This window comes from Ptiloglossa arizonensis, chromosome 7 (genome assembly GCF_051014685.1).
Source record: "Ptiloglossa arizonensis isolate GNS036 chromosome 7, iyPtiAriz1_principal, whole genome shotgun sequence".
NCBI lineage: Eukaryota > Metazoa > Arthropoda > Insecta > Hymenoptera > Colletidae > Ptiloglossa > Ptiloglossa arizonensis.
The window spans coordinates 14,509,348-14,524,348 of record NC_135054.1 but is presented as its reverse complement, the minus strand read 5'-3'; the positions used below and the strand labels follow the sequence as shown (position 1 = coordinate 14,524,348).

Sequence of the window (15,001 nt, the reverse complement as noted above, 5' to 3'; positions counted from 1 at the left end):
CTTTTTGTGTTCATTCTGGGGAATGGAAGAATCTAACAATGAGCCAGATCCAGCAGAGACGAAAAATGGGGTATCATAGGAAATTTTTACTATAGAAATTTTGAATTGAAGGGATATCGTGCCAAGATTTACGACTAGGAGTACTTAGCATGAATCGATGTAAATATTTATCTTGTCAGTACTCTCTTAAATTGCTAAACGGCGATCAGCAGGCATTTTTTCACTTACTCGAATGACTGTTCCTTCATTACGAGCCATTGAAGGTCTACCTGGGCGTGGCTCAACTTTGAAGGATTCTTGGCCCTCTTTAAATCTCTTAACCTATAGGTGAACCGCTGAATAGCTCGAGCGATCATCATCGAAAGTAGTTCTTAGCATCTACAAAGTTTCTGCCCCGGTTTATCCATTTTAAACGCGAAACTTAATGCATACTTTCTGTTCTATCGGACGATCCATTACTAGACACTATTTAATAAATATACAGAGGTGTTGTTTCAAACATTGATGGGCTTAAAAATCTATCATCACTTATCGTTAGTATCAGCCACTGTCGAAATTAATTTTTGAAAAGAAAAGAAAATTTTTATCAATGATATATGATAGGGAATAGATGGTTTGTGATATAATTACTATAATGAATTTAAGAAAAGTTTAAAAGAAGTCTTTGATAAACACCTCGCAGTGGATAAGACATTTCATCCTAGACTGATGAACTCCAAAGTTGATCCAACAACTAAGTTTCTTAGGTAATAGTCTTGAACGCAATTATGCGTGTTTGAAAATGACTTTTGTATAGAAGTCAAGCTCTTGCTAAACAGCTTGTGGAAACGGTTATTAAGCGAATAGTCCTGTAATGTTATCCAAAGACTCCAGTTTACGTACAAAGAATTAATAGAATAAAATTAAACATTACCTTCAAGATAATCACAAATACAAGTAGAACGTATCAGTGATTAAAAGTGCATTTTATTTTTTTATTTAATACAATTCGTATATTTTCAAAACCCATAATAGTTTGCAGTTACAGAGACTAAAATTCACTTGTAGTTAATAATAGTTACTCAATAGAAAATATCATAAACAGCCTCGTGATCCAATACTCCTAAATTCGAAATTATTCACCCAAGTTAACACTAGAACTACCAATGGTGAACGTATTACAATCTGTATAAGACCACATACGTATCTTTGAAGTTAGATGGGGAAAAAAACTTATTTAACTGCACCGTTAGTTGTCCATTTTCATAATTTTCCATGAAAATTGTAGACAAAGGTACCGTTAATAATCGAGTAAATTTAAGAAGTTCGAAACGAGTCAAATTGCCCACTTCTGGTGTTAAAAGGCGAGTGAACCGCTCGTTGTTCGATTGCGAATATCGTAAGTAACGCAGACTCTCGGTACCATGTCGCAGCTTTAATACGCCGGATGAGCATAGCTGGAGAAACGTTACGACGACCCTGTGTAGCGTGCGTGGAGGCAGATTTGCTTAATCAAAGCTTGTTAATCAGCTTGATAACGACTTTCGGGAAACGTGCTTACGAATTCTGGCTGCTCCGACCGGCTCTCGGTCTCGTTACCATTACCGCATTGTGCGTGGATGAAAGCTACCTCGACACACTAATTACCCGCTCCCGCTAATCTTTTTGCGAGGCGAAAAAAAAAAAAAAAAAATAGGAAAAAGAAAAAAAGAAACACCGCGTCGAAATATAATAAGAGAACACGCGACGACCACGTTGAAAATCTGTTAGCCACACGCAGCCGCATTTAATTAATCCGACGACTGTTCGGATATGTTCATCCGCGAATGTCCACATCGATGCGCGTTTTGCGCAAATTTTCATTGAAACTCGCTCTCATTTTAATCTAGCTACAGAACTCGTTCCCCGTACTCGTTCTTTCTTTTCGAAACGTTGACTGTTCGCTTTTGCGTCATTAGCAATCGCGGTGAGAATTGCAGCGTGAAATTGATTTCATCCGGGACAGCATTAAAAACGTTCCACATTCAGGGTATTTTCATCAATACCGCCAGCTCGGCGGTGAAACGACAACGTAATGGCTGTTATCGCGATCTTGTTCTCCTTGCGCGGGTTATTTTATTAATACTTTTCCCGATAATGTACAAATTTTGCGAATTTAATACCGGGGTATCCCTGTATCTACGAAAAACAGAACGAAAGAGAACGTAGGAGGAGGGAGTATCATTTTTTTTTTACACGCGTAAAATGTAGTAAATATTCCTTGAGATAATAACGTTCCCGGAATGTAAATATTTATCGACGAAGAAACAAATTTCCTTCCGCGAACTCCTCGCGAATATTATCCAAGTACTACGCGTATACCACACGCTTAACAGAACGGTGATGTAATAATTCTTTGCAACGTATACTGGTTGCACTTTATACACTACTGTATTATGCTTGGGTGAATTACGGAGCTGAATGAATTAGAATATGTTTGCGTGTTCACTAGGTTCAAGAGCTATAGTGCAAATAGCGAAAGCTGTCTTGAAAAATGTAGTCTCGACGTGGACGTATTAATACTCTGAAAATGGACTCTAATCTTTGACTAAATAGAAAGATACGATTTCTGTGCAATAAACAGAGACTACAGTACCCTAAAGTGTAGATTAAGTTGTCGTCTAGGAGAAGATTAATAACATTCGACCGACACAATTTTTCGTAATGTTAGAGCAACTTTAAAAGCAAATCAATTCCCCGAGGTAAAGTCCAAGTACGATTTTAAATTATAGTATATCTTTAGGATTAACTAAAGCCTACAATACCCCATAGTGTAGCGAAAAATTGTTATTAATATTTGACCGATAAAATTTTTCATAATGTTAGAGCAACTTTAAAAATCAATTGATCTCTCAAGACAACGACCATTCGAGTACAATTTTAAATTACATCGTCCATAGAGTTAAAGAGTAAAGAGATCGATGTTCGATGATTTGTACAACAGCGCAGACTCGTTCAATCTTTTACGACAAAATTGATTTTACTCGCAGCTAGACCTGTTCTCTATCGAAAACGATTCTATGGGAATTTGTTTCGTCCCGTTAACGTGTGCGGATTGCAACTGATTGCTATTCGACGACAGTCACAGGGAAAAACAGATTACAACGTTTTAAAAATATTTATGACCGCGTTCACAAATGGATTCCCGGTTTTTTGGAGCGCGATAACGCTCCGTGTAAATTCAAAGCTTATTGCGCGGCAATTTCTAAAAAATTCAACTCCGTAATTATTCGAGCATCCGGCTCCGTACTGTTGAGACTTTGGCCCGCGTCACTTTGAAACATTATAATGAGCCCGGTCGCTGCGACGAAATTTTCCCACCGCCGTAGGTGTAATTACTAACAGAGTCGTTCTAATCGGACAGAAGAAGAGTAGACGTTTCTGCAAAGTATACCGGTATTTTTACGTCGAGCGTATTCGGGGGACTACGGTGTGAAACCACGGGGAACGACAGTTGTCCTAATTAACTCACGCGGTATAACGATATCGTGATATTACCACAAACTTATACTCCCACGCGACGTGCACCAGCGCGCCACATACAATTTTAACTTTATTCTTAACTAAGCTCTGTAACTGAAACTACAAGGACTTAATCTCCTCTTTGCGTTACGGTTAATCCTCGACGCAACGTGCGATACTCGTGACGAAGACTTAAACGTTGGAGAAGCTTTTAAGTATTATAGAAAGTACCTTATTCCACCATTCGTTTAAATAAATAAAAACCTGATACCACGCTCGTATAATATTTTATCTTATATCCGTGCACGATGGTACGTGAATTGGCGAAGCGATTAAATTTACTCGTCAGAGGGCACTGTCGTCGCCCAAAAATTGAAATTTCCAGTCGTATTTGTCTCGAACGTAATTCTGTACAGCACTCGTATCTTTATTCGTTATACGTCTCTAGCAAGACTGAAAAATACATTATGAAACTCCATTATAGCGAGAGAACTTTCGTCCGATAGAATATTCTCTTTCCCGACTCTTTCCTAACTTTTTGAGGTTAGGTCGAATTTTCCGACCTAAAGTATCGATACGATGAATGAAAAAATAATATATAAGATATAAGAACGAAAAAAGGATCTAATTATTATTAACGATGTTGGTGAAATTCGGTGCAAAGTATTGCACACATTTTCTATTCTACACATAGCCGATAGTATAAAATATAAGAGACTATTTTTCGTTACGAACATTCTCCATTATTATTTCAGTTCTTTATTTTAGTAAACGTTCTATGATTTTTAAACAATGGTGTACATACGGAATGCTCGTGTTTAAAGACGCGTACGTAAAGAAACAATTTTCTTAAAAAGATTGTAGTTTTTAACCGTCCGCATATATTCGTTTTCAAGGCAAACAACCGTGCAAATTGCGTTCTGTTTCCATTTCGAACCATTTAAGCCTTTTCCTCAACGCCACGAGCGCACGACAAACTCTTAATAGGGATATTTGTTAAGTACACATACTTTTCGCGTTTAATAACCGAAGTTCCTCCGTGTTCCTCACACGTCGACGTAACTTTGCGAGAGTACGTGAGCGAACACCGAAATAAAGTTAATCGTACGACGACCTGTACCGAAAAATTAACTCTATTTAGGAGAGAGCGGGGGTTGACAGACTGCACGGTGTTGTAGCAGGAATGGGTAGTTTTTAATTTTCTCTAGACGTATTATTCGAGTTTCTCGGACGCTGGATGAAAACCGTATAATAGTTTCTACGGGTAAACATGACCTGTGCTGAATCTGCTGGCCAAATGTTAGAAAACGTCGGGTTTATAACGCTCCGAGCAATGGAATAATTTCTGACATTTCTGCGGCCTACAACTAATTTGCGCCGCAACATTTGAGGTAAAGTTCGCACAACTGTAGTTTACCTACACACTGCCTTTTCTCGTTTATACATCTTGTTCTATTTGTTGTACTATCGTGTACGCGCATTTACATATTGTTACATGTCCTTGCTGATTTTAAGATTGATTTCCTCACCTCAGAATTGTCCCGTCGTTTATTTTTACAAGGGTGTTTCAATAGACGAACTTCGAGAGCGTATAGAAACAACCGAGCTATTGATAAAATTTCATGTAAACGTAAATTTCGATTTATTTCGTTTTCAAAATAAAGTAAGGTAAAGTTATTTGAAATTGATACTCTGTTGGAATAGAATTAATAGTTCTTTAAAATTAAAAGCTACTTTAAAAGCTATAAGAGATACTGTGTAAATCTTTGATACATTTTTTTATAAGAGACTATTTATCGAATCTATATACATGCGTCGATATAAAAATAACGAATAAGAAAAATACGACATTGACTGAAAAAATGAACGAATTTTTCTGAAACGACAAAATTGGATTTTTATTGCATATAAGAGTCTGTATAGCTTAACACGAGAGTCGAAATTCATTGTCATCGGCGACTGGTTGGCAACCACTGCTCTATACGCTTCCAAAGTTTGTCCGTTAAAACTTGAAACACCCAATATAGTTTCCGCTGTATGTTTTCACTTCCATGCCATTGTTAGGTGCGAATGTGTACTCCGGAAGTTTCATAAATTGTTATGTTCAAAATTAACTTTGACCATTATAAAAGATTATATCAATAAAAAGAGGGTACTATGCGAGAACACGCGTAGTGCGTATAATAGAATATTCTACTCTGATATTTTACACGTTGGTGGATTAATATTGACTGATAATTAATCGATTATAAAATAGTCTACCCTGGGTCACGTGTTACGCGTAAGTAGGTACACATTTCAATAACTACACCGTCGGTATACCTTCTGTAATTACCATTAGATGTCTGCCATAATTATTACGAAATTCCTATTTCCGGCAATTACCAGATTTAATCATCGATCAATTCAGACATACCACAAACCAGGGCTCTCTTGGAATTATGTTAGTTGAAATACTATTTCAAATAACACGTTATCTTATTCCGTGGTTATTTCATTTCTAAAATACAATTCTACTGTATCACTACACGAAATAATTTCGAAAATGATAATTCTATACTCCGAACAATGAAATATCGTTAATACACTGTGTAACAGTGATGCGTACAAATTACGAATATACCGTCAAACAGACCTTCCCGTGCGTATATTGCTAACGTATTTCACGAATAGAAATAAAAAAAAAAAACACGCAGTACACTTTGCTAAAAAATGATTGTCTGTTCGTTCATAAACGACGAACGACAGTCAAACGAGTAAATGTTTATTCGTTACCAGAACGATGTCGCTGTGACTTCGAAGTTCATTTCAAAGAAATCGAGAAAATACCGTATTCATTTCCCTGTAACATCGCAATAAACAAACGAATCCGATACCTCGAACTTCGCGTTTCCGTTTCGAATGAAATTAACCTGTATTCGACACCACGGTCAACACTGGCCAACGCAAAGAGACAAGGGACCACTTTCTCCACGATTAATCTCTCCGGTATCAATGACCTAGGTCCGCGAGATACTCGAACACAGTATTCAAACTCGCTCGAACTCGCCCAAACTCGCTCAAACTCGCGCTCGACCTGGTTCTCGTCCGTGTTCTCCCCTCACTGGCCCCCTCGATTTCAATACAAATTGTACCGTTACCCACGAATGGAAAGAACGATTCTCCAGGTCCACTTGACGCGGATAAACAGTTCGTCTCTCGAGATCGGTGGGTGGGGGGAAAAATAAAAAAAAAAAAACAAAAAAAACTCCATACATCCTGTTCCACTTCCTGTGAAAGCGCGTGCATCCGCGTTTCGTAACCAAGAGAGAGAGAGAGAGACCCACCACCTGCGCGCGCGATACCGCGAGCGAGAACGAGAACGCCGCTGTTGCGGTGATGAATTGAAATATCGATTTGGAATCTCGACCGGGTGTGTATCGCTGCCGGTCAGAATAGAAAACCTGTTGATTTTGTGTACCGGGGTGCAAGAGAAGGGGTGTTGCGCGGTAGTAGCAGACTCGAGCGATCCTTCATTGTCGTCGAATCGGACGCGAAATTCGTTTCGTACGCGGACGAGCACTTAGGGCGACCTTTTCCCGCCTCGCGATCCAACCGCGAGAAGAAAACAGGAGAGGGGGTGTACGGGTGGAGGAATTGATCGCATCGAGACATTGAAAAAGATCTCTCGCGGTGCACGCGCGAGCCCCTCTCCTGTGTGTTGCTCCAGACGTCGTAATTAACGCGACGAACTGTTGTATAATAAAGTACGACTGACATAATTAACGACGCTCCGCATTTCGTGGCACCGGTCTGAAAAGAGCTGAAAGTAACTCGGTCTTATCCCGAAGCTCGTCCGTGCTTTCCACCCCTCTTTCCGTTCACCACCCCTCGGCCCCGCTCCGTTTTCCGGCGCTCTCCCTCGGTTTCCCCTGTATTTCGTTTCTGTCTCCCCATCGCTAACCCCTACCACCACCCACCACCACCACCATCACCACCGACGTTCTTCGTTCTCCGCGGGTTCTTTGCGTCCATAAATAATTCAGGTGCTCAGGATGTCGTAAAGACATTAACGAAGGCAAAAGCTTTTAAGGGCGGCCCGGCTGAATCCTGAACTCGTTATGCGGCTCTTACGATAATAACTCGCAATCTCTGCCAACGGTCTATTGTACGCCGATATATGTATTTACGTTCGAGCCGATTTTCTTCCCAGCTGGTACCGTGTTAATGGAAGTTTGTCGCGATTTCGCGGCCGATGCGAGTTTCGGTTAAGTGTGGACTCGCGAGAATTTTCAACGATTGCGTTTCGACAATTTTCGGAGGAACGAGAGCTGTTTCGTGGATGATTTTCGGGGTTTCGGAGCGTTCGAGTGATGGATAACGTTTTGATAACGAAAGTTTGGGAAGCTTTCGCTCGATGTTGAATTCTGATTTTTTTTTGGTAACTTGTGTGGAGATTTTCCAGGTGATTTAATTTAGATAGGAAACTGGTCGTTGTGCGGTAGAATTATTACTGACTCCTTTTAACGTTTTCTATTTAAGAAGTGAACATAGAATATCTGTTTATTCGCAATGGGTGAATTCTATTTATTTAAAATACATCTTGTCGATAGTAATTATTCGCGTGCGAATATTTGAGGATCTACACCTTGGAAATGTACAAAACTCTATTGCTTGAGTTAAATTATAAAATAATTGGTTTCGTTAGCACTGAAATAACATCTTGAAATTTATTTTTCAGATTCCGACTTCCCGTGGTTCGCCGAGGAGATACAAAATGTGACAGTAAGCAGGGGTCGAGATGCTTTGTTAGCCTGTATAGTGGACAATCTTCGAACTTATAAGGTAAGGAATGTTTCTATTCGAATTTGGAGCGATCATAAATGATCGAATACTTTGAGCGATTTATTATCCGATAATTAAGTTTATTCAGAAATGAATTCGATTTGAAAAATCTGTGAGAACTCTGATAAATTACTTTACATTTTGTTGTAAAAATTTGATTATCCAATAATAAAAGAAAGTATTCGTTTATTTTTTATTCTCTCTGTACATTAAATAAACAACGAATCGTCAAAGTTATCTTACTTGGATTTAAGTAAAGAAGACATAATTAAATTCCGTTATGCGGTAATGAGGTATTATTTACTACCATGTCTTAAGATTTCATTGAATTATAAATAAAAGTTATACGATGTTGTCGGAGAGAAGACAACGAAACGCAAATTTTATTAAAAGAAGCACCTTTGTCATTTTAACAAGCATTCTTTGGATACGACCTTCTGGTAATTTTGTTAGCTTAATTCCAAAACAATCTGTTTTCTTGCGAATATAAATTTCAAACAGCGTACCTAGAAAAATAATAATTCTCATTTAATACAGACGCCTGTTAAAAGAGCCACATGGGAAGATGCAGGTTTATGCATTACATAAAACGCGATGCGCAGGAAGTAGCCTGCAACAATGCTTTAATAAAATTCTTTACTTGAATTAGTAGGATTTTCTTTAACGCCAAAGTACAAAGCTTTACTCGCACCTCAATACTAAATGCAACCGTACGAACATTCCATATTACTGCGGAAGCTTGTTAATTTACGATCTGCGAAACTTGAAAAAACGTGGCACGATATTTTCAACCGATATCAATGACCTGCTATCCCTATAAATTGATTAATTTATACCGACCGCAAGAAAAATGGACATTTTTTTTAAATATTAAAAATTTTTTCTTAGGCTTCTTCTATTCTTGGTAAAAAAAAAATTGGGTGTAATACTTATCGCGAGAAATTTTCAATATATTAATTTGTACCCAACACAAAAAACATGATAATTTTTTTTAAATGTTTGAAATTCCTCCTTAGCCTTCTCCTATGATTGGTAAACAAAATTTGGTATAATACTTATCGCGAGAAATTTTCCATATTGTGTATGCGGTACTCCGAATAAACGGAAGAAGAAATTTTTGTTAAATATCAGAGATAATTCTCCCTAGAATATTATTAGCGAATATTCGATTTACATTGTGTTTGTGTATACAAACGTCTTCCCCTCTTTAACAACGTTTGCCAATTTTCCGTCTGCTCTACTCCCCCTTGCTCCGCTCTGCTCTGTTCTACTCTGCTCTACTCCACTTTACTTCGCTCCACTCCGCCCCGCTCAACCTCGCTCCGCCCAGCCACGCCCCGCTCTGTCCCAGCCCAGCCCCGCTCCGATCCAACCCGGCCCAGCCCGGCCCGGCTTAGTCCGGCTCCGCTCCGGCCTGCTCAGCTATGTTCTGCTGTACTCCGCCCTGTTCCGCTTTGTTTCTGTTCTACTTCACTGTACTTCACTCCACTCCGCCCTGTTCTACTCCGCCCGGCTCGCCACGCCCCGCCTCGTTCTACTCCACTCTACTTCGATCCACTCCGCCCTGCTCTACTCCGCCCGGCTCGCCACGCCCCGCCTCGCTCTACTCCACTCTACTTCGATTCACTCCGCCCTGCTCTACTCCGCCCGGCTCGCCACGCCCCGCCTCGTTCTAGTCCACTCTACTTCGATCCACTCCGCCCTGCTCTACTCTGCCTGGCTCGCTCCGACTCGCCCCGCCACGCCCCGCCACGACCCGCCACGCCCCGCCACGACCCGCCACGCCTCGCTCTACTCCACTCTATTTTGATCCCCTCCACCCTGCTTTATTCCACCCCGTAGCGCCCCGCCCTATTCCGCTGTACTCTGCAGTATTCCAATCTACGTTGCTCCATTACTCCATGCTCTACTCCACCCTGCTCCGTTCTGCACTGTTCTACTCCACTTCACTTCGCTCCACTCCGCCCCGCCCCGCTCCGGCCCAGCCCCAGCCCTGCCCCGCCCCGATCCAGTCCGGCCCAGCACGGTCCCGACTCAGCCCGGCTCCACTCCGCTCCGGCCTGCTCCGCTATGTTCTGCTGTACTACGCCCTGTTCAGCTCTGTGTATGTTCTACTTCACTGTACTTCACTCCGTACACAAACATTCGCATTTATTCCTCGATCGTTTCTACTCGAGATCATTTTCCAAAAACGAATTTCTTCTGAAAAAAAAAATGAACGAAAATATAAAAAGGATATTCTTTCCCTCGGAACGGTACGAGTTTCTTAGTTTCTTTTACAACGGGAACACGGAAGTAGAAAATAACGTCGTTGTGTAACAAAGTGGAAATTAATTTTATTTCTTTTGCACGAGGATGGAGTGCTTTTCACGCGCGCATTGTTCGCCGATTGGAGCGATCCGAGGAGGATTCGACGTTGCACGCGTTCTTCCCCGCGGTAGAAAAGAAAAATATAAGTGCATTTAGCTTCCGACCGATTGGAATCAAAACATAACGAGTGTTTTCTCGCCGGCTGGTGGAAATTTGTGCAAACTCGGGACGCGGTTCTGGCCAAACAATCTTGCATCCACGGACAAATAAGCGTCTCGTGGAACTTCGTCATTAAGCAAAGCTTTTTTTACGCCTCGCTTGAGAATTTAACGGGGCCAGGGGAAGGGATGGGGAGGCGGAGCCTTGTAATTCTAGCCCGTGACTCGCAACAACGTCAACTTCAGCCGGCTACGTCGTTCGTTACGCCAATGGAAATACATCATGGACCGTGTCACGTTGAATTATTAAAGTAATACAGTAACGACTCCGGTCTGCGCGATCCTCCCACGCGATCCGGTATACCTTGTACGCGTAAAGAGGCCTCGCACCTCGTATTACCATTCCTAGGGTTGATATTTTCCAGACATAACTAGCGGGAACGAGAAACATACTACCTAACCCAGACCTGACCCAGACCGCGCCAACGAGGGGGTATTTCATAACCCGGGGGGAGGGGCAGAACTGCGAAGCACTGCGAATACTCAAGATACGAAAATTCGAAGAATATTGTAGAAATGTGAATTCGAGATTAATGCAGTCTTCGACCTCTTAGGGAGTGTAATTATTGGAGAAGAAGTGTAACATTGGGGGGTAATTTTTTTTCGAATGGAGAAATATTTTCCCAATTGTATTTTCTTTAATAGATATATTTTCTCAATTATATTTCGGTAGATATATTTTATTTGTATGTTTCATTTTTCTATTTTCTTCCCAGAGAGAAACGTAACAAATTCTTCGAGAAAGAATTTCTTACGTTTCAGAAACAGAAAGTTTCTCTTAAAAGGATTGCAACACGAACTAAGAATTGTAACGTAATATAAACTAGGAACGATCGAATTTTATTCAGAGTCTACTCGTAACGAGCTGACTTTTAAAAGAAAAGAGTGAAAAACGAAACAAGCATCCACCTCAAAGTCTTATCGGGGCAAATTCTATTGGCTATGTAAAAGAAAACAGATCTTTTCGTTTACGAAATAAACGCCTGCGTTTCGTTGTCTTCGAGACGTGGATCGATACTTACAGTATTCACCGCATATTAAGAACCAGCCGGTATTGCCGTACCGTATTCGAGAAACTTTGAGCGTGTTTCGTATACCCACAAAAGCTTCCCGTCTACATCGAAGCCTCTGCGACGAAGGAGAGAAAACGAGGGAGGGTTCTAAGCCTTCTTATACTTATCCTTCTATTCTCTGTATCCCGTGAAGGTTTCGAAGATCCAAGAAAGGATACGGAATACAAGCCATCCAGTGTATTGGATTAAGCGAGCGATAAGAGGGAAGGGTTGTTATATATGGTGTCCAAAGCCCGGGGAAAGGGAAAACGATATGAATAGAATTCGTTGAGAATGAACATACGTGCAATTCTACAAGTTGAAACTGTTCGTCGAAATGCCTTGTACTTTTCAATTCTTTCTTTCGTGCTTGTAAAATTTATCTACAGCCTTGGGAAACTAACACCTGGGAAAGTTTCGGCTCCCATCACTCGATGGTTTTCGAAGAATTGAATGGCGAAAGTTTCGAAAAATTCAGCAAAACGATGTGGCGTGTAAAATAAAGTTGTCGGAAGTTAGACAACGCCAGTTTCTGCAAAAATTTTCCACTGGCAATTTTTTCTCTTTGTTTCGTTTTACTTGAGAGAAAGTTTCTAAAAGAAAGAAGAGCAATTAGTTGTAATTAAACTTGGGGTTTGTTTGTAACATACGAGATATAACGTTAATGAAAATATCGGGTTGTTAGCATCGTGGCCATAGCACGAAACTTTGCCATGGTTTCACCATGTGCTTACGATCTCACGTTTTCCAAATACGGTCTACCTATAGTAAACGGAACTAAAATTTCTCCTCTTATCGTGTAAAAGTATTTTTTTTTTTCTTTATATTAATGGTTACGAAACGCAAGGGAATATAACGCACTGGAAAAATATTATTTTATTCATTTATTATAAAGAAATACTCTTCTCGTTAATCCGTAAACCAGGTACATTCTCCATGTTGAACACCAATGTGAGTAAAAATCGTGAGCAAAACTCGTGAATAAAAATTTGGTAATGGCTATCTGAAATCATGGTTGTGCAATCTAGGACAATACAATAATAGAAATAATATTCTTCCACGTTTCGTAGAATTTATAGAAAAAAAATGTCTCGCAAAGATCGAGACGAGAAGTAATTCCGTACAATGAATATGTATACCTCGACACATCAGAAAAAATTCCTGAGGTGGGAGAGCACTCATTTCTTTTTCCATTAGACGTCCCTATAGAGTCAATGTTCTTAGTTCTTTGGAAATAATTCAAAATTGTTACAATTCCTTTCCTTTCTTTCTTTTTAATTCATGATATTCGTTGGTGAAGTAAAGTAACCAAACGCTCGCGAAACGTCAATCTTCTAGCTCAAATGATTCTCGAGACATCAAACGTTAAAGTCGATCCTCGTCATCGTTATCCTGTTTCTTTCGAACAATGTCACGTGATGTCGCATCCCCACCACGCCCAGACCACTCCCTCGAGGGATCTTTTCCAAGTTGTCGAACTATACGTGTATGGTTACACGAGGATTTCAATGAAGTTAGAGAAGCTATAGATAAATTTGCGTGGGCGAACTGACAGCACCCTCAGAATATTGTCAGTTTTCGTAACAAGACATGACTTTATTGTGCATACTCTGAACATAAGCCTACGCATGTTTGTTTTAGGTGGCATGGGTACGCGTCGATACACAGACTATCCTGTCCATCCACCATAATGTCATCACACAGAATCCACGGATCTCGTTGTCGTACAATGACCATCGTACGTGGTACCTTCATATAAAGAAGGTTCAAGAGGTGGATCGTGGGTGGTACATGTGTCAGGTGAACACAGACCCGATGAGAAGCCGACAGGGCTACCTGCAGGTCGTAGGTGAGCATACAGCGAATATTGTATTTTCGTATTTCACATATGACTTACTAAGCATCAATATTCACTTGGAGAGGGTTACTACAGTAGGTTAGGTTTCGAACAATTTTTCTTTTGGAAATTTAAAATGAAAACGAAGAGATGGAAATATTAATTACAAAGATATGCAATATTAAAGATTTTCTGAATCAGTAACTTGAATTTGGAATTTGGAATCTTATTTATTCCAAATATTATTTACAATTGTCTCTGTTTATTTTTATAAAAATTTTATAATAGTCACGAGTTATTATTTATCCCAGTTGGGAGATACTTCTTGAAATAAATTTTATTCCACTTTAATTTGTAATAATTGCTAGCTTCTAGCTCTTTCTTCTTTTCTTAAGGCTAATAATGAAGTATTCACTTCAAATTACCAAGTTTTTAATTTTGTATATATTTGTAAATAACGAGCATAGACACAAATGTTTGGACCTTCATTTCCGTTTGATTTATCAAGAACAAGTTTCTCGAATACCCTAAATCCCTGTTTTATGACTTTTCCATTTTCCTGAGAATCCTGACAACAATTTCGTTTGAGTTATCCGCTAATTAACCGCAGATTTAAGCCTTGTTCGTTTGATTAAGCAAAGTCTCGTTGAGGACAGTTTATCGATAATCTTCTATTTAAATAGCGACACGACGACGCGGAACATAATTAATTCCACGATACAAACTTCGGAGTTTGTAAATTATTTTATAAAACACTCGAGAAGTTAAGGAAATGACACGCGCAAATATTGACGTAAAACATCGCGCAACAACGTTGATTGTAATGTATAGGCGTCTACTCGATATAGAAACAATGACATAATTATTTGTGGTATAGATGAATAAGAAAATAATTCAAACAGTTGATTCAATATATTTCTATAAAAATGTATAAACATTTTTCGGCCCAGATTTTCAATCTTTCCCAATTTATAGAACTATAACAAAAATAAATCTTTACGATAAAGAGACGTACAAGAAGAAACAAATAATATACCTGTACATATTTTATTTTTAATGTTAAAATAATGATTCTCATATTTTCTACCATTAGTAATACTGTTTAGATTTTCGTGACATGCAAGAACAATACTTTTTTTCTTAAAAGAAGACTTTATCTAATACGATTGATCTTTTAATTTTTAACTGTAAATTTATTCTTCATTTAAATTTTTATGTTCCATATTATAATTATTTGTCTTCTTCCATAAATATACGTACTAGAGGAGATACAATATTAG

The 15,001-nt window shown here is 39.4% G+C and overlaps 1 protein-coding gene across 5 annotated transcripts in view; it reads left to right on the top strand.

Moving 5' to 3' along the window:
• Nucleotides 1-15,001, top strand: part of LOC143149301 (neurotrimin) — a 306,423-nt gene that overhangs the window by 248,581 nt on the left and 42,841 nt on the right. For all 5 annotated transcript variants that reach the window (XM_076316532.1, XM_076316529.1, XM_076316530.1 and 2 more), the window contains 2 exons: nucleotides 8,201-8,304; nucleotides 13,526-13,733. In XM_076316532.1, coding sequence (XP_076172647.1) covers nucleotides 8,201-8,304; nucleotides 13,526-13,733 — 312 coding nt within the window. The remainder of the gene's footprint in view (nucleotides 1-8,200; nucleotides 8,305-13,525; nucleotides 13,734-15,001) is intronic.